Source organism: Harpia harpyja, chromosome 5, assembly GCF_026419915.1.
Source record: "Harpia harpyja isolate bHarHar1 chromosome 5, bHarHar1 primary haplotype, whole genome shotgun sequence".
Lineage (NCBI taxonomy): Eukaryota > Metazoa > Chordata > Aves > Accipitriformes > Accipitridae > Harpia > Harpia harpyja.
In genome coordinates, this window is record NC_068944.1 from 54,720,246 (window position 1) to 54,741,240 (window position 20,995).

At 42.0% G+C, this 20,995-nt stretch overlaps 1 protein-coding gene across 8 annotated transcripts in view; it reads left to right on the forward strand.

The window, feature by feature from the left end:
* The first annotated feature begins 4,437 nt into the window (after positions 1–4,437).
* The window catches only part of MATN2 (matrilin 2), a 76,928-nt gene continuing 60,370 nt past the window's right edge, over positions 4,438–20,995 (forward strand). For 4 of the 8 annotated variants that reach the window (XM_052786994.1, XM_052786999.1, XM_052787001.1 and 1 more), the window contains exons 1-2: positions 4,822–5,239; positions 14,976–15,143. In XM_052786994.1, the coding sequence (XP_052642954.1) occupies positions 14,990–15,143 (154 nt within the window). In that variant the 5' untranslated portion in view covers positions 4,822–5,239; positions 14,976–14,989. Of the gene's footprint in view, positions 4,704–4,821; positions 5,240–5,443; positions 5,526–5,583; positions 5,776–14,975; positions 15,144–20,995 lie in introns of those variants that run through there. The other 4 variants (XM_052786997.1, XM_052786998.1, XM_052786995.1 and 1 more) reach the window with 4 other exon arrangements.

Consider the following 20,995-nt stretch of genomic DNA (forward strand, 5'->3'; position numbering starts at 1 on the left):
TATGAAGTGATTCTTAAAATTAAGTACAGAGCCAGCCAAGATCCTAATCCTCAAACATCTGGAACTAAAACACAGAAAAATCAACACAGAAGTGTGGGAGAAAAGTAAGTGCATGCTCTTTACAAATTCATAGTCCTTCAAATCCTTTGATCTGTTTCAGTTCCCTTGGTTTTATACATGTAATGAAGTTCACAAATGGTGAACTGTGAACAGAACCGTGCAATTCATGTATTATCAGTCCATCACTAGCACTCAGGTGAGTTGTTTTTACCACAAGTAAGAGAGAAACACTTTGTCATTACATCTGTGTTTGAATCTTTACTGAATTTGTTTTTAAGCAGTAGCATGTTCCTGGAATTATGGCGAGTGTCAGCTGAATGGAAAGGATCCATGTAAGAAAACAGTATGGGTTTTCAAAAAATCTCTCTCTTAATTTCTTTTTAGAGGCTATATACTGTAGCATGTACAAATTAGAATCATGTAAGTGCAAGGAGGTTGCTAGCTATGGAAGAGATGCTCAAAACAGCAAAGAAAAGAAGTTAAGCACACACCTGAAGTGGAAAGGGCTTGTGGAAATAGCAAAAGGATAATGTTTTGGGGGCGATGATGGGATATAGCATATTATCTATCTACTTCTTCAGGAAAAAAAGAGTAGATATAGCCTTGAACCCTATATTCTTATCTTTCTTTAAGTGATTTTAAGCGATAACAAAGGAGAATGATAAAGTAACTGACCGCTACTAGCCAACTATAACACACGTGCTTTACATGACAGTAGTTTTAAACACAGCAGACAGCTAAGCCAAAAATAAAAACCCCAAATCTGTCTTGTCTTTATTTAGGAAGAGTAGTAGAAAAATAAAAAATTGTTACAGTTTTACTTTCAAGCTATTGTAGAAATTTGAAAATCCCACTGTAACTAGAAGGAACTTGCCTTGTATGTTTTCTAAGATACCAAGTACCTGCTCATCCAGCACTTCAGGGGTCAGTGGAGACAGCTTCATTACAGTGAGCACTGGACCCAGGAAAGGGCGTCTCTTCTAATTATATAATTAAGGCTGGTGCTTCCATTGATAGACTCCAATTTGCATATACATTGGAAAGTCTGCTTGATTAATTGCAGTGCAATGTGCTTATAAACCCTATGAGTTAATATTACATGTACATGATAACATTTCCAATCATAAGGCTGTCAGATACAAACTTTTGAAGTGATTCAAAAAATATGGTTTGATTTCTCCATAGACTAGTCAAGACAGTAGTACAACAGTTTTATGGTCCTATTTATAAGCATTTCAATAAATAAAAAGCTGAATTCCTCCACTGGCAAAAGCCATAGACTGTTTATTGCACTAACAACCATTATTATGTATTTATTTCAACTTTTTTACTAAGATCTAAATACTTTCTTGTTTGCAATAGAAACTAACTAAACTTTTATCTAGGCCTTTGAGAAACCTGTCTTGCTTCTGCTTGTCTACCCGATGCTGAAAACTTTGCTATCTATAAATATTTTATTACAGTCAACACAGACAAAGGCAGCATAATAAGCAAGAGCACCAGCAACTAAAAGCAAGGGAGACATGAACTTTAACACACATTCATGTCAAGGGGAGTAGACAATTTCCATCCCAAATGACAGCATGGCTATCATACCAAATTTTCTTAACAATTGGATTGAGTCAGATAGTGCCCAATTAAAAGCAATTAATACCTTAGAGGAACTTGATTTGTACAGATGCCATCTCAGCTTTTATTCTGATCCAAGTAGTACTAAAGACTTAAGAACAAATTGTGAAACAAAGAATAATTAAAGATGTTGCAAAACATGAACAAGTGATAAATGCAGGATTAGTTTCCCAGCATTAGGTTCTACTCAGCTAACCTGCTTTTTTTTAGGCAAAGGAAATGCAGTAGATCTAACCTGTCTGCACTTCAGAAAAGCATTGCCACAGAGGACATTACCAATTGAAATAGGAACTAGGAAGACTGTAAGCTAAGTATGGACCTAGCTCATGGCAATAGGAAAATGGGATGAGGGAGTGTTCAAATGGGAAAGTTAGAGAAAAAGTTATTAACAATTACTAAAAGATCAGTTTATTTAACGTTTCACTTTTTCATTCATGAAATTGGCAGGCAAAAGCAGAAGTTTTCTGATACAACATAGGAGAGTCAATAGGCTTTGTAAATATAAAGGAGAAGGAGGACCTCATTTGGAAAGAACTGAATGATCTTAAGAATGAAAGAACTAGAAGAGAGATGAAATACCATAGTATAAAATGAAAGATCATGTATTAGGTAGGATTTATCCATTGGCAAACAGGTGCGGCTGTATATATAAACTGAAGAAAAAGATGACCATCAGCCATCAATGGTAAAGCAGCCACTGAAAATTAAAATTAAAACCTAGATCACATCAGGCAAAGTATTTTCAATAAATAGAAATGGTCTAGTGAGAGCTTGTACGGCATATCATGTTCAGTTCTACCACTCACACCCACAGGAACTAGCTCAGCAGATATACAGTGAGAACTTGCTGGTTGAGTGAAACAAGAGTGAAGGCTGAAAGAGAAAATGATTGATGTCACTAAATACATTAGCTAGGCAAGACTTGGAGAAGAAAAAGAGTGGTTTAGGTTGAAAGACAACATTGGTACTAGAAAACAAATATAAAATGGCCACAAATACATTTAGGCTGGAAATTAGTAGGAAGTGTCTAACTACCAGGAAGGTCTGAAACAGTCATTTAACACCAGGAAGAAAACCAATTCACTGCTGTTTTACTAAAGCACCTGCTGTTAAGATGGAACGTACTTTCTGAACTGTGTTTTTTACATTGTGTGGTTGCCTGTGATAATTCAAAAGCAGCCTACTTCACTGGGAGCTTCAGAGACTGAGAGACTGAGAACTATCCTTCCAGGCACTAAGAGAAGCCAGGAAAGGAAAGAGGAGACTCAGAAAGCCTCTGGTATCCAGTTAGCAATCTTCAAGAAGCTTAATAATTGCCTGCAGATCAAAGCATGGCTTGATAGAAGCTTGGCTTGATAGAGTCCAGCTTTTTCTAACATCTTCCAACTTTCTTCTACCCATGCTCCCAAATGTTGACAGACTGAACAACATCCTTCCCAAATCAAAAAGAAGTCACACCATTGAAGTGGAGGATGGAAGCTCATCATGTGAGGAAGGACAAGTGGTGAAGAAACAGAGAGACTCTGTAATGTGGGGAATACACAGAACTTCTGGTAAGGTATTAAATAAATAGCAAAGTTGATTAACAAAGTCAAATAAAAATCCCCCTATCTTCTAAGCTGTCTCTTATGAAACAAATAGATGCCTTATCATGCTGACTCACTGCCATCATACCCTTTTGTCCCATCTGCAGCTGGGTTACCTTCTGTGTTCAACCTGCCAACAGCAGCAGGCTGCATGGCCTCTGGGAAGAGCTACTGTTGAGATTACTTACGCTAAAGCTGCCAAGCCGAGCCTCTGGGCACTCATGTCATCTTCCCACCACAACACTTTCTCACCTGCCTTTTGTCCTCCTCTGGCAACTCAGCTGGTGCCTCAAGCCACAGCACAGTGAAATCTTCAGGCGTACAGATTCTGTATTTCGAGATGACAGAGCATTAATTGGGACCATGGCTGAGGCCTCATCCTATGCTACATTACAAAGGATGAAACAGAATGGGTGAACTGTTCTGTACTTAGCTCTGCTGGGTTTGTTACAATGTCTATCAATGTTCATCTGCCGTTTTAATTTTCCCCTTTCCTCTAGCTACAGGAGAGGTTCAGGAGCCAGTGCTCAGAATGAAAGGTGGGGTGAATCTGGCCCCTTTCAGTTTGAGATTTGCTCGTCATTCACACACCCCCTTTTTAGGGATTAGACTTTGTACGCCCACCTCACAGACAATTAATTGTGCCTTACAAAACTTCCAGAAATTAGCTCTGCTGATTTCCAAAGTTTGCTTACCATGCCAGCAACTCTGGGGGGTACAAATCTCCTGTCTTGGACCTCGCTGGCACCTAATGCACCCAAATTGGCATGGCTTGGTGATTTTATCCCTTTCCTGTTGGACGTGATAGTGAGCCCGGCTCACCTCTGCCGTTTGGAATGACTTTCGCTGTTGTTTTGGTTTTTTTTTTCCAGGAAACAGGAATCGCAATTGCTTTGTAACAAAGCAGAAATTTTGTTTTTCCTTCTTCATACATAATAAAACTGTAAGTGTTGATATAAACCCCACACTCAGCTTTTTCCACCCGGACTATTGACTGCGCCACTGCCGTGACAGCTGAGGAACAACGGTCCCTTCTACCTGGCCCATTTATTTCATGCCTCCCTCAGCGTTTTCCCCGACGGAGGCTCCCACAGGCTCGCCGTGGTGGCAGACACCCGCATGATTCACCAGGGACTGTTTGCCTTGGCCCGGAGGTCCTCCGCGCGGGGAATGGGATTTCCATTCCCCGACGTTTCCCTTGGTCCGCTTCCCTGGAAGGGAGCGCGGGCCCGGCCCGGGGAGCACGGCGCTGGCCGGGGAGGGATGCCGCCGGCCTGGCGCTGAGCCGCCAGACCAAAACCACAGCGCTGTCCTCTAGCGGAGACCCCACGGCCCTTTCCTGCGGGGAGAGCCCACTCGGCCGCGTCAGACACTCCTCCTCGGGGCTACAGGAGCTGCCCTCGCCGCCACCTCACAGCGCAGGGCCAAGTCTGACAGGGAGGAACCGGTGGCGGGGCCGAGGTGCGCGGCGGGTGCGGGGCGGCGGGGCCGAGACGGGGCCACTGCAGCCGGGAGCCTGGAGGGGCGGAAGGGAGCGGGACGGGCAGCCCGCGTCCCTGACGGGAGGGACCGGGTCCCGCGTCCCTCGGGGGACAGGCGGGAAGGCGTGGGGCCGACGTCCCGTGTCCCGTCAGGGCCGTCGATCCCGTTTCTTCCCGCACGGCAGGCGGGAGGGAGCCGGAGGACAGCCCGCGTCCCTCACACGGGGCAGGCGGGAAGGAGCGGGACCGCGTCCCTCACACGGGGCGAGCGGCAGGCAGCGGGGCGACAGCCCGTGTCCCTCACGGGGCAGGCGGGAAGGAGCGGGACCGCGTCCCTCACACGGGGCGAGCGGCAGGCAGCGGGGCGACAGCCCGTGTCCCTCACGGGGCAGGCGGGAAGGAGCGGGACCGCGTCCCTGGCGGCGGAGGCGGCTGAGGAAAGAGGGGCCCGGCCACCCGCGGCTGCCTCCCGGGGCCGCGCGGGTAAGAGCCAGCTCCGGAGGTCTGGGCAGGGAGGCTGGTGTGTCCCCAGCGGGACCCCCTTTTCCCTCCCCTCACTACGGCTGAGCCGGGCTACGGCCGCTCGGGGACGGGGCTGGCGGGAGGCGGCAGCTCCCCTCACCCCGCGGCTCTCCCGGGGGGGCGGGGGGGGGGAGCGCCGTCCGGGGCCGCGCCAAGGGGGAAGGAGGCGCTCCCGCGCTCGCTCCCGGCCGCCGCCGCTGCCCGCCGCCGCCCGCCGCCGAGCGGAGCGGCCCCGCCAGCCCCTCAGGTAAGCCCGGCTCTGCCGCCCGCGCTGCCCTGCCCCGCCCCGCCTCGCCTCTCCCGCCCGCCAGGCGGGTCCGCGGCGCCCCGCCCGGGGGCACCGGCAGCCCCGCTGCCTCCCGCGCCGCCCGGCGGGGCTCGGCATCGCTGACACCTCCGGGGCACGGCGCAGCCTGCGGTCACCCCCGCCCCGGGGCCCCGGCTCGGCGGAGGGACGGTCCTACCCCGCGGCGGCGGTGCCCTGGGGGCCCCTCCGGGTGAGGGGGCGGCCGGAGAGGGCCCCCGCGGCCGGCGGGGGCTGCAGCGCGGGCGGCGGGGGCCTGGCGGGGGGCGGGAGGCCGAGGCAAGGGGCCGCGGCGGGGTCCGGGGCTGAGTTAGATGGTCGCTTGCTGGGTCCTGCTGGAGTGGTTTGCTGCTCCTGTTTCGTCCGCAGGAGAAATGTTTCCCTTTCCCTTGGACCGCATGGGTCTGAGCAAACTCCCCATATACCCTCTCCCCCGTGCATGCCTCAGTAACTCATTTAACAGTGTGTGTGCTATAAGGAAAAAACCCACTATATTTTAACATCAGTGCAGAATCGGAGCCAAGCTTTACCTAGAAACATTTGTTAGTGAGTAGCCTGCGGGTGTCTTTACCAGCTTCCAGCAGGACAGGACGTGGCTTATCCCCGTGCAGCAGGTACAGCCCTGCAGGTAGCTCTGCACTGGAGCAGTCACCTCTGACATGCAGCGTGGGAGCTGCCCGGGCTTCCTGAGAGCAGTGCATTTGCTGGAGATGGAAGGAGTGAGGGACGGTTTGCTGCATGTGATATACTTACCCTGGAAACCCAGCCTAGATGGTACTCTTTAATCTTATAAAAATTGTTGTGGCATCTTTAATGACCACATATTCCTGTTTCAGAAGACAGTTCTTTCCGTGTCAGGCCGGCCACTGCCACTGCTTAACCATGGGTTAGTGTTGACTAAGAGGGAAGAATGCAACCTACTGATTTATGTAATACTTCCTAAATGCTTGGGTTTTCTTTTGGGGCCATCATTCAAGGGGTGAATGATCCTGACTGAGATCTGAAAAGGTGACATGCTGTGTTACATGTTATAGCTGTGCTACTGTCAGGCAGCTGACTACTTCAGAAGAAATTATTATACTGAATCCCATCATAAATTCTCCTTAAATCAAGAGCTTACTAAAATACACATATGGCTTTTCCATAAAATCCTACAAAATCTACAAAATAATTTTTGAATTATACACTTTTCATGTAGATGTGTCAGCTTAAGCACCGGATTTTTTAAACTTTTCCTCATGTACTGTATATCACTATGATTATAACTATATTCATCAAATTGAATTTGATTTATTTTATGTCTTAAGAAAATGTAGCACTTGGTTACACAAGGCTGCAGCTAAGATCCTCAAACTTGCATTTAATATTCACACCTAATTACTTTACGTGAGTCTTTCCATTGACTTCACTGGGATTTCTCATGAACAAACTATAACACACTCTAGTGCTTATGAGCTGGGACCCTGGGACCCAGCTGTAATAGTAAAAGATGTTTTAGTCAGCACAGGCAAACTAGGGAAAGGCCAATCAGATCTGAATACTCTCCCATGACTTATAAACTACTTCCATGGGAGGGTAAAACACTAAGTACTGCTATTTAATTATAATCTGGACATCATTAACAAGCTCCTTTCATACAGTGTACACATTGTTAGATCATGTTTTCATTTTGACCAAGGAGTATTTGGAATGGAGTGGTTTTAATCCCCAAATTATTGTTTTACACTGGTGCTGGTACTGGGGTCGGTGTGGATTTGCAAATAAGTTTCAGAACTACTGTATCCTTTTTTTTTTTTTTTTAAAAAAAGCCGTTCTGTTTGCAATTAACAGTCTGTTATGGTTTGTGACTGTACTTCACAGAGACAAAACTAAGCAGCCCACATATGTATTACATGTCATATAATATATGCTTTCATATAAATACCTACTCTTCATGGTAAAAGCAAAGTTTCTCAGTTTTCCCATGTTAGTCTTCTGGGAACTTCGTGGAAACTCTGATGTCTAGATCAGATTTGGAACCAGAAAGTGCAAATGAGTCTTCCCCAAAAGATCAAGATAATGAAAAGGTCTATTGTCCAAGTGGCAACTGAAGAAAATCATAATGTGGAGATCAATGCTGTCATAAAATAAGAATTCCCACTGGTAAAGCTTGCTGTCTGACCACTGGAAACTATGCAGAGTAAACCATACTGTGGGTGCACTGTTCTACAGCATCACCCTTAACTTTTACACGGTGAGTTTCTGAAATTACTGAAAAGGTCGTCACCTTCAGTTCTGAGCAGGGGTTGGACCTGATGACCTACAGAGGTCCTTTCTGACCTAAATTATTCTATAATTCTATGGTTTAGTAGTTATTAGTTGTACAACAGTGATATCAGGAAGTCTATATGTGATTTAGATGAATGACTTAAAAATAACTAATAGACCCTTTAATGTTCTTTATTTCACTAGTTGTAGAAAATTAAATTATACATGTAGTACATATACTCTAAGCCCTTTAGATAACTAAGTCCATTGTGTAAAAGTCCTACCATGATATTTACACCTCACAATAAAATTTAGCACTGATCTTTGCTCTTTCTGATATGCTGTATGTTTTGGTGTGTATATTCATCAAGACAAGTGTGTGCTTCTCTGACCTCTGTGCTTGGATAGGCAAACTGTTCTTCCCTGATGCCCAGCACTCTTCTGATGGCTTCCAGAATGCAGTTGCCCTCCTGTATCCTGTATCACTCTGTGTATGGGTACTCATGTACAGTGTTGGGTTTGTGGGAATATTTGGCTGATTACCAAATGTCATTCACCTCCCTTCTAGGAACTGCTCTATAATGCATTTTGGGTCTTCCCTTTACTGTTTCAAAATCTAAGTTAATTTAGTCCACTGTCACATTTGATTGTATTAGTCCAGGATACAACTCAGCTGTGGGCATTTGTAGCAACAAGCAGAATAATTAGGTACTGATGGAGTTTCTTTCAGCTGCAGCCCAATTGCTATACAAGGCAGGGGGATGGCTGAGTACAGAGAGCACTGGAATATCCTTTTAGCTGCTGACATAGGGATGGATATGTGCTGGATGAGGAGTACCATACAAAAGCATAGGAAACAAAGCTGGAAGACTTCACAAATCTGTGGTTGCCATCCTGTCCCCATCACTATGTAGACATGTCTGGAACAGGCAAATTGCCATCGCATGCTAGGATCGTGCCTTTCTGCAGATACAAAACAACAACGTGTGGCTGTAAAACTTCCTGTGGGGAAGTACACCTTCATGGACCCATGCAAAGAATTTGTCCTAGTCTTGTGCTGGAGTATGCCTCTGGTCCTAAACCCACTGCAGATTTGGGTTACTTTTACTGTCTGGACACTCATTATTTTAGATTGATAAAAGACTGATGTTGCCAAGTCAACGGTTAGTTTTGTTATTGTGGTGGCTTGCTGTGCTACTATGAAAGCTGTTTGCGTTTGGGTTGTCTGTCTCAGAATACACTTGAATTACCAGTTGACTTTTAGATAATGAGTTTCCCAGATTCATCTGACACACTGACAGCATGAATGGCCAAAGTTAGCCTCTTAAAAGGAGCTAAAGAATGTGTTAACAAGGGAGTACTGCTCTGCTGCTTTGCAGGACTTGGTGCAGTGGTGGGTCCACTCATGTGCACATAGTGCCTGCCGTCAGGGTTGAAGAGCAGATGAGGAATTTACAAACCTGGTTTCTTCTTCATGATTTAACCATATTGGTGAGATGCAGTTGACAACCGTGATTTAGGGGAGTTCTACCTGTCCTGTGCTGCTGAGCCTAGTGAAGCGCTCCTTGTGCAGCAAGGAGTCGCGGAAAATCCAGTGCATTATTTGGTGGAACAGGATGACAGTAGAGTGCTCCTTTGTAAGGATCAAGGCAAGATGGTGCTTCTTGCTGATGTGCTAAATATCATCCTCCTAATTGTGGTCAGCTGCCTCCACACAACACCTGCATAGCTAGGGACAGATATGATATTGGACTCTGTGGGGCTCTATAGCTATTTTTCAGAACTGGAAAATGCCTGTGTCAGCAACTGGTAGAGAAAGACAGAGGAAATTATTAATACTCTATGTCCTGTAACCCATGCCACACACAGTGATTTTAATGAGTAATGCATATGCTGGCTTGTGGATAGTGAAGTGCCTTGGAACATGTTGTACCTGATAGTTAACAGGGCTTTACAGTGCCTGCTGTCCTTAATTTTTTTTTAATTTCTAAGGTGATGGGATTGAGAATGAGATATTTTGTGGCTTTCATGTAATAAGACCTCATTGGTTTTCCAAGTAACTCACTGTGCTTGCTAACTTGGGGACACAGACTCTGATTTTATTGACTTACTTATATAGATCGCTTGCAGTACCTTTAACTTCAGTAAAGGCTTTTGATTTGATCACAGTTTCCTGTTATCTTAAAAATGGGTAGATAATGAGTGCTGAAAGAACTTCAGAATGTTTTCCCTTTTATGCACTTACATTCTTTATAGCTTAAAACCACTGAAGTTAGATGTGCTGGCAGCTTAATGAAAGTAAATGGCTGTGTCTTTTTAACTATCAGACAAGGAAAGATGAAGGCAGCCACTGTAGTGGTAATAACTGCTGCCTTCGGTGCTTTTTTTGTCTTCTCTTTCCTTCCCATCTATGAGGAGAAATTATATGGGTTCAAGAGAGGGGATATCATCTGCAGTTACTAAAGGTGTTGATGTTCCAGGTAACTGCTGAGAATTTACCCTTCTGTGCATTGTGCCAATTTTGGTGGCAGCTGGAGAAGGTGGAGACATAGGGGGTTGTGGAGTTCATGTTTCTTATTTAGCCTTGGAAGGGAACTTGTACTGCAAGATGAGGAAGGAGACCACCCAGAGGAGTAGGAGGCATGAGCTGAAACATATTACTACCCTGGTTTTCCAATTTCTTTTTCAGCATGATCTGCCCAGCAAGGACAGGTACATTTTTAAGGTACCTGAATGAAATAAAGGTGGCCTTCCAGGCCAGTGGAAGGGTTTCCCAAATCTGTGTGAAAGAAATTTCCCTGAAGTGGGCTAAAAGATGGAAGGACACTGACTTCAGCATGAACCACAGAGCATCTCTTCTCCCTTGACATTATTTAAGAGTTATCACAGTGAAGAGGACAAATCTTAATAACATGCATCATGCAGTGGAGAAGGTCATTGATTTATCACCACTGACACTGAATATTCAGTACTGTCTCTGTCCAAAACATCCATCAATCCCTTATGAGGAGACTGCAATGGAAAGACATTTGAAAGGGTAGAAACAGGCTTCTGTTGTTTGAGTGCTATGCAACAAAGGAAATGGGTAATTTAAAGATGAAGTCCCAATTTCATTTTTCAGTATTCTTATACTGTAGTTCATGAAAATTGAAAATCCGTAACAGTGCATCAGGAAAGTTATTCTGTTGCATGGGTATATGGCTAAGCAAGCACAGATAAAATTGATAAGAAAAACACCATGGAAATATTTAGCTCTTGACTAGCAGCCAGTTAGGGAGCAAGGGAAGCCTGAAAAGAACCAGAGAGCCCATCTATCTACTTGCCATCTTCTAGGATAATCTCCTCCTTTATACCAACCTTCTTCAAGACAGCTGCAGCTATTGCAAGCAACCCTCACCAGATTGTACCTCTGTGAGCAGCAGTTACCTGTTCTCTGTTAGGAGTTTCTTCACATGTCCAGCAGAGCAGTGTGCTGCACTGACTGTTCCAAGGTTGCTGTGAAAGCCCTGCATAGGACCCTTTTCTTCCTCTTTCCATGGGTGGAAGAATGGAGCAGTGGAAGCTGGTGCATCTGGTGCTCAATCTGGTTGAGCCCCATGGATTGCCACACTTCCTCTTGGTGTCTTCTGCTTTTGAGGTGTTTGGGATGTTTGTGATACAGTGAATTGGTCTTGGGTCTGCCCAGGGGAGTTGGCTCCTGATGGTATAATGCTGAATATTCCTGCTGCGACAGCTGGAATCAAAGTGCTTGAAACATATTTTCCAGGTAGCCACAAAAATATGTGTTTGCAAGTTTGGTACTTTCAGAATGCGTTCTCAGCTGGTAGAGCAAGGGTCAGCCAGCAATATGAAGCTACAAAGCACTGTGCCAGCAGCCTGGCTTAGCCTGCTGGGAAAATGAGGTGCTAAATACCGAATGTGGTGCAATAAACACCAGCCAGCTTCTAGAGTGAAGACAGGGGACCTTGCAGAAGACCCAGAAAATAAACAAAGAACTGTGGGAGGTCTGTATGCTGAAGAGCCATGCAACCGCAATACAAAGTGGTCGTGTAAAAATGCAAGCAGCGTTGGACACAAATATGTACCTGGAGCTAGAGCAAAGCACACAAGTCCAGATTGTCATCCCCTCAGGAAAGCAGCACAGAAGCTTTTAGTGTGGATGAAAGGGTGGCAACAGGCTTGGATCGGTGGTGTCTGTTATCACATACACAGCCTTTGGCTTTGGGAACTTGTTTATTTTCTCATTGAAAATGGATGCAAACTCACTTTAATTTTTATTTTATATTATCTTATATATAAAAATTGTAAGATGAGGCAACTAAAGCTCTCCTCTGTTAAACATTTCTTTCTTTTGAAACAGTATTTTAAAACACTGTTTGTGAGGGTAGGAGTGTGTTGACAAATAGATTTTTTAAAATTTTTTTTAATGAGAATTGGATCTTTTTTGGTGGAATTGTAAGTAGGCTTATTTTCTGGTTATCAGGATAAAGATATTGAGATCTAAGGATCTAAGGTTTCTGAATCAAGATGAAGTACTATTGAACAATAGAAGTTATGTTAAGTTTTAATAAAAAGATCCCCAGAAAACTAGGCACTGTTATTCAATGCTTCTGTTTCTTTAGTACCCCCAACTTTACTTTTCAAAGGGACTGGTAAAATCACGCAAAATTGAAAATTTACTGCTTTAATATGTTTCAGAATTCAGTGACAGCTAATGAATGATTATGTAGGCATTTTGGTTTATATGGTCAGCTAATCATATGATATTTGCATGCTATATAAACATTTTTCTAACAGAATTCAAAGGCTTAAAGTCACAGCAAACAAACAATTTTTTTTTCTTATTTCTGAACTTGCTTGGGGACAGTTGTGAACCTAGTGAATTTGAAATTGCGACCAAATATCAAAAATTGCTACAAAGTTATAAAATATGTCAAGTGCCAGAAAGTAAGAGGGTTTAATTTGGGATACTTTGCAGAGCTGGTAGGACTGTCCTGAGTCACTTTATCAGTTTCCTTTGGCATCATGCTGTTACTGGATGGTTCAGCAATGGGTTGTGAAGGTGCTCTGCCGCAGTATCCTTGGTTCTCCAGTAACGTGCCATCAGGAGCGGGTAAAATGGCTTTACTTAGAGATTAGCCCAATCTTCACAGCTCTTTAGGATGGATAGGAAGGAGGGATGAGTTATGCCACTGATAACTAGGTAACAGCCAGATAGCCCTCTTGAACAAGCTGTTCATGCCTGGTTCCTGTGACAGCCTTGTAAGGAATATATTTCTCTACACTCCTTAGCTCTCTGAGCTTGGCTTCTATGTTTCTAAAACATTGGTGCTAGAACTGGCATGTATCCTTGAGGTCCATTTGCCTTGTGTGCTGAAGGAACAGGCCAGAGAGAGAGGAGGCCCCCTTGCACAGACAGCCCTGTGTTTGTTGACGATGCTCTGAGAAGTGAGGAGACAACCTGGGAGAAGCTTTCGTCAGTAATCTCCAGCAGTAACAACTGTTGCGTCCGGCAAAATTTTGTCCTGTTTTCAGTGGTGCATGCTGTTTGCAGTGTCCATCTGTTTCTGACTAAAGCACTGGAAATACTCTACCAATAATACCATCTAGGTGTCCGTGCTGCTAGGGCTCCAAAAATTTAAATTTTTGTGGCCACTATTATAAGCACCAACTATTTACATGTCTTTCCTAGTTTGAATGTCCTTAAATCACGTATTGACTGTTACTGGATAATACTGAACATTTAAGCAAGGCCAGGCATTCTGAGTGCAAAGAATCAGTTCATTTTGCTCTCTTGCATATACACCAGAACATTGTGTTTACATTTGGGGATGCTGAGTAGAAGATACAAAAGGAAAAATAGATTGATGGACAGAAAAATAGATCACTGTGTAATGGTTGTGCAGGACAGACTAAAGAATAATGTATAAAATCTTTCTATTAGAGAGAAAATATTTACTCAGAATTTTCTTTTCTGCCAGTGAGTACCTCATGGTGGGAAAAAAACCAATTCTCTTTCTGAACTGGGGCATTTAGTGCCTTCTGTTACAGATCTGTGGCTCTATCTGCTTATCAGGTTTAGGACCCTATTAAAATTGTTTTCAACATCTTAGTTACTTAATGAAGAATTACTGTTAAAATTTGCACTGCTTCTAAAATTTCCACTCAGTTTCAGGTAGAACAGTTCTTTGTTGTGAAAGTCAGTAGTTTTATCCATCTCTTGCGCACCTAGAGGAGCTCTTCGAGCTTCATCATATCACCAGTTCCAAGGCTGAATCTAGCTCCTGTGAGATGCTCTCTTCACAACTCACAACAGTAAAGTTTTGGGGGGAGGTAGAAGGAATTGCCATCTGAGGAAGCCCACCAACAATGGACATGGCCAGAAGATGAGCTTTTAGCATGTCAGTCTTAGCTTTCTGTTTGTGGGCAGTCAGCCATGGCTTTTGATGGTGTGTTAACGAACTCCTGGGCAGGAGTCATCTCTTGGTGTTGGACTTTTGCCTGTCAATTTGTTCTTCTGTATGACAAAAATCCATAACCTGTGGCAAGCTCATTGCCAGTCCTCAGAAGTCTCCTTGAGTAAACAAGATTCATCCTGCAGTGTTATCTTCATGCTAGCAACCACAGACAGTCTTCTGAAAAGGAAGCATGAGCTGTTACTGGTTCACATGTATAGTTGCTGCTTCTGGAATATATTCCCTTCTCTTGTTTTAATTCTCCAAGATTTTCTGAAGCAAGTATCCCTCAGACTACAAGAACCATTAAACTTCTGAAAAAATGCAACGGAATGCTGAATAGAATACCGAAAATATATTTCTGTCCTCTTCAAACCTGTTTATGCTGACAGGCTGACTGAAACAAAGTTCCTTTTCTTGCTTTAAAAATACATGATTATTATGAATGATTGTAAAAGTTGATACATTTTAAATGCTAACTGTGAACTTCAACTAACAATACTTATAAACGCTATGCAGGGTCTGCTAACTGCTACTTTATTATGTAGATCTTTTTTTGTAGGTGTAGGTATTATTCCATGCCAGTATATCTGCATGTTTGTATGTGCTGGGAGGGAAGCAATGCAGCTGGGTGGCTGACAGTGTATATTTTTGTGTAATCAAAGAGCTCATCTCCTCTCCTTTATTGCAGTTTCACATCCTTGAATGTCCGTCTATTTCTTGAAGATGAAGAAAATGATTGCATGCTTCTTTCTGCTATTCGGACACGCTCTGCTTTCTACTGTCTCTGTCATGGCAAAAGATCTCCCTGGAGGACATTTTCTCCGAAGAAGGGATGTTAACTCACAATATCTACTAGGTAAGTTACCAAAAAAAACCCAAAACCCCCAGAAAAACAACTACACATCACCACCAAAAGCCATTGCAAATACAAATGATAAAAGGCATAAGCAGCTGGACAAATCTTGGCTGAGTTAGTTTATAATAATAAGGAGATTGCCATTTGCAAGCAGGAATATGAGAAAGTTTGTTGACCAGTTAGCAGCTGTTGAAAGAAGGTGTTTACTTTTGGGGTACTAGATCTACTTTATGTAAGTGATATGAAATAAATATTTACTACGGGACTGTTGTCTTGGAAAAAGGACCTTATTTTCACTGTTTAGAGAAAATACATATTGGTCCATGGAGGTTCTGTCAAAGCTTCCTTTTACGATGCCAGCAAGTTTTAGCTGTCTATATGTATGTGCTGTGTGTAAGGATGATTGAATGGAAATCAGTGGCTATTGAAATGAGGCTTGTCATTACATTATTGATGCTAATCTCTTAATTTTGTCAGGTTAATTTTCTTTATAATGAGTAGCTCATTTTTCCTCTTTTGCCAAAAAAAATGAGGACAGGATCTAGCAGTTTTAGCTCATGGCTGTCATATTTTAAAACATAAGGTTCATCTCTCTCTTGTTGATCATTGCCTGTACATCATCAGGCAGTTTGCTGGTCAACTTTTTCATCTGCTAACAGTTTGTGACTTAGAATCATTTTCTTTTGCTCATTGTTTAAAGTAATTGTCAGAGTATGAAAACACAGCATGGATGGGGCTTTGGACACAGCCCATCATTAGGGATTCATGATACACCTCAATAGTAGATCTATTCAGATATCTCTCTCCAGCCACTGGGAGATGTTAAGTTGCCTGCCTCCCCATAAAGGTCACCTAACCTAGGTGAACATGAGGAATGTGAAATGTACTGCAGAAGATGTATTGGGAAGAAAGAAGAAGAAAGCAAGCCAGAACATGGGAGAATGGGTGACAGAGAGAGGAGCACCAAGTTTTATCAGTGAAACCCTTCTCCAAACAAAACATAATCCTTTAAATATATAAAATTTCATAAAGTACCATTTACAATCTGTCCTTTGTTAACTTAAAAACATTGGTTTTCAATTCCTATAGAACAAATTAAAGCCAAATGACAACAGATTTCCCCTTCTTATTCATCTTTCTCAAAAGTAATAGATGCGGTCTTGAGACACTTGGGGTTCTGCAACTGAAGGCTGAAAACCACAGCTGTGGAAGTCTAGTCCACCAAAAAACATGGGTGTGGAACAGCAAAGAGAAGTACCCACATTCACGCCTTACTGAACAAGACTCTCAAACTTTCGAAAATCCTAAATTCTAAATAATTATTAGTGATTAAATAGCAGCCCCTCCTGAATATTTTAGTGTCCCCAGCAAATACCCTAAGTGAACTTATTACTTTAAGAAATAAACTCCCTGTCTCTAGAAAATGAATGCAATAGCAAGGTGTTATGTAGAGAAACTAAAAGGTGTCACATTTCTCAGCTTGCCTTTTTTCCCTATGATTTTTTAAATTGCTTTTATAGCCTCTAGTGGAAAATGTATGAAAGGAATTAGCACGCGATATAAATCAAAATGTATAGATTAAATTATTTCTTTCTTTCAAAAGCCAAGCGATTTGTGGTCCCTGCATTTGGAAAATCCTGGATCCCTATTCACTTTGGCATGTGCAGGATGCAAACAATTCCGGCAGCTCTGGCTGAAAGAACCTTTTCAAGACATTAAATGATGCAAGAAACTTGGGACATTTTCTGGTCCAGCCCATAAAAGTACGTGGCAGTTTGCAGTCAGACTCTTGGGCCTTGCATTCTGTTACAATAAATTAGGTCACCTGCTTCAGATTCAGCAGTGCATATAAACAGTGGCATGGTTAAAACGTGCCTCTCTGTAAAGAACAGAATGTGTAAAATGCATGCCACTCTGCTGGAAAGCTGTAGTGTTCCTTAAATGACATGAGAAAGAGTGGGGCCAAACCATGGTCTCAGTGACATCAAGTCTATTGACTTAATAAAATCCCTCCAGAATTACAGCAATTTAGCAGGGATTAGAAGCTGTCCTGTTCTACATAATATGTATATTATAAGTAGTAGTGGTGATGACAATTGCTGCTGTTGTGGAAAGAGTTGGTTGGCAAGAAAAAGTGAGCAATATAGCTGCAAAGAACTGACAGATACCTGGAAAAGTAATAAAAGTTCAGGTTTTGGGGGTTTTTTTGGGTGGAGCTCTCTATGTTTTTAGCACTAAAATAAAGGATTATGCTATGTAAATATTAGTAGCGTTAAAATAATTTTATTCCTTTTTTCTTCCTTTTACAAATTTCTAAAACAAGAGTGTACTGCTGTGATGACTATTTACTGGTAAAATACGAGTAGTGTCCATGTACAGAATTAAAAGTCCTTGCTCCAGGAAACTAACATAAATAAGCAAAATGGAATGGATGAAAAATCCTGTGGGATTGTCCATATAGATATAAAAGGACTTTGGGATCCAGCTATAGGACGATTTAATTTTTCAGCAGCCATGCACTAATATGTCATAGATTTCTTAATTGTCTTGTTAGGGCTAATAGTTTCAGAAGGAATGAACTATGTCTTTTCTGTGTTTCTTATCCCCAGTCTTTCTGCTAAAACTCAGTGTGTGTTGTTCTAATTTGGCAGATCTTTTTCATTGCTTATTGTGGTTTAAAACTATTATTGCTACAGCTAATAATTTCCATTAAAGGTCTGAAATCTTTTGTGCAAGGATCGATTTCACATAAAGTTTTTGAAACTCTCTCAGTGTGGCCCTTGAAAGCCAAACTGCTTTGCAGGTTTTTCTTTCTTTAAACACTGAATCAAACTTCAAAGTATGTAAAACTTGCCAATTGTGCGAATTTATTTAAGTTTGTTAACATTTTCTTAAATCTTTCTTGCAGCATATTAGTTGTAGAACATGTGTAGTTGCTTTAGTGATAGAAAATATACATGTATTTCTCGTAATAAAAGAATTTGTATTTGTATTGTTTTAATGTAGGTGTATTTATGTTTTAAAGGATCATTTGCATAGTCCTGCAAAAGCTTGTGAAATAACAGAAAGAAATAGGATGGTCCATTTGTCTTTCCTGTAGCAGAGGGCGGTCGCCTCTCCCCTTACATGACATATGAACTAAATTTTGCCTTCTCTTTCCCCTCATCAGTTAATTTGATCCTTAGTATTGGATCTTTGGCCTTACCCTGATTCCTTAAAGGAAATTAATCTTTTGTTTTAGAATCTTCTCTTTTAAAGGCTTTATCAGAGCTCTGAAGAGTTTTTGCTTAGCTCTGACAAAATCATTGTTCCTGCTGAGCACAGCTGCTTTGTTAGATTACACACAGATCACTGAAAGCACAGTTTGCCAGCTTAGAATTTCTTTTTGGATACTATAGAAAAGCAGTAATGGAAATATACTTGGCTACATGGTTATACAGATAAAATTATGTCTGTTACATTAGCAAATTCTCTTCAGATATAACTGAAATGGACTTCTGCACCTAAACAGATGAAGAGCTGTGTCAGATGTCCAGAGTGGTGGTTTCCATACTGTGATTTCAAGGCCACGGTCAGAGGTCCACAGCATCTTTCAACAGGTTCCATGTTGAGAAGCAACATGTGCCCAGTTCTTGCAAGATGTAGCTTTTTTTGGTGTTTGATGTTGTGGGGTTTTTTGGTGGAGGGGATTTGGGACTTATACCCTACTGCATCTTAATAATTTATTAAAAAAGAAAGCAAAATTTCAACACTGTGGAAAAACCACAAGTTTTTGTGTTGGTTTTTTTTTCTTGGTGAACTCTGTTCTTGTAAACTGGGCATGTATTTCATGTCACATGGGCATATTTCTTTGGAGAGCTCTCAAGTGGATGCATGGGAATAATTGAATAAGCTGTAGAATAATAATCTAAGTAATAACATTCCTTCTGTTCCTTAGGCATATAAAACATGCACCTACCTGTTTTTGAAAACAACTATTTATGTGAGGAGAAAAGCTAATTTAGGGGCATTCCTTTAGATAGTACGTGATATTACAAGAAAGAAACTACAAGAGATTAACTGATACTGCACAAAATTGAAACAGAGAGGGAAAAGGAGGCCAAGAAGGAAATGTACTTGGCTCCTGTTCAGTAGAAACTGCTGCTAAACACAAGTGTCCCTGTCTGTGTTAAATTATATTTTACAACAAAATATATAATGATTTATCTCTTGGTTGTGTATATATGATTCCACTAATAATATGAAGGGAAGTAGTATGAAGTACACAGGGTGCTCACTAAATTTATGAATCACTCGCTACAGTCAGTTAAAATTGTTCCAAACATTCTTATATCCAACCCAGTTCTTAAACGTGTGATGTAACTTTAGGGCTCAAGAGCTTTATCAGGTTAACGGTTCTGGGTTAAATTTTAGCCACAAATCAGAGGGGAAAATATGTGACAAAAGTGAGTCTGGTCTATGATGCTTCTGTGGAGTGCAGATAAGATTTCTGTTTAGTTTTGGTTGAATTCATTGTACATTTATACAATAATATAATTTTATATACAATTATACAATATATAATATAAGAGCTGGCCAGAGATCTCTAAATCCTGCTAATGTGGACTGCTGAACCAACATGGGATGATAACTGCTGTGAGAAACTCATTCGCAGCCTCAGCATATGTGCATATGCGTTATTTTTTCAAATAAATGCAACCCTGCCAAATATTTTGTCCTCAAACGTGTTAAGTAGATTCATTGTAACTGAAGTCTGCATTGCAATTGAAGTCAGAATTGTGTCATGATAACTACATAATGTGTTTGACATACTATGCTGGTATAGTACTTGGGGACATCAAAACTATTCCAGGCAGTAGATAAAGGTAGGAAGAGGTTGCAAATTACATCTTTTGAATTATCACGGTTTTAGTTAAAATATAAGCAAAATCCTAACCAAACTTTTATAAGGATACAAGGTAATCAAATACATATCAATTTAGACTCTCTCTAATCAAAACATAAAATTGCCATATAAACAGAGATGTGTTACATATGGGAACAGAGTGAGCAAAGCATTTTACACTCTGTGAAATCACCTGTTTCTTCCTTCTGAGGTGTGTAGTACATCTTACAATCATTGTGCCTCAAGGCAATATTAGCAATTGCATGCTTTGCTTCCCAGTAGTGATTGTCTCAATAGCTGAGAGGTCTCCCATGGACTTTATGACAAGTCTTGAAACTTCAGCTTTCATCTTAATCTCTCAGCTGTCAGCTTCTTCCCTGCAATAGCTGTTGTCCATTACCTACCTGGCTGGGGTATAAAACAGTAGCAGGAAGGTTGCACTTGCTCAGACCACCCCACTCTTTCAGGTTTCTGGGTTTTGTTTGCAGTGGGAGACTCTATGTCTGTGGCTCTGAGGCTTGGTAGCCTGGCTTGCGCCTACCCAGCCCCTAACAGAGGTCCTGGGGTCTGAGAAGGCAAGATCTGAACGGCCATCATATCCCTGCCCAGCCATTTGTTCCCTGCAGAAGTTATCCCTTAAGCAGGCCCAATTGATGAGCCATGAGGGCTAGCTGGGACCATGACAGACCCCAGGGATTTGTGTCCTATTCTGAGTATGCTCATCTGCAGCCAATTATGGAGATCAGAAAGTTTGGAATTTGGTCTGAGTTAGCAATTTTTAACCACATAACATTATGCTTGCCAACTGTCGTATTTAGTATTCATTATTAATTTTCAAGTCATGTATCAAAATGGCATTTACTTTTAAGCCGCTTAAAGGGCAATTCAGTAATTAATGTTATATAGGCTATAATTCTATTTCTAGCAGCACAAGAAATTTTCTTGTGTTCCTTTAATGTAAAAGTAT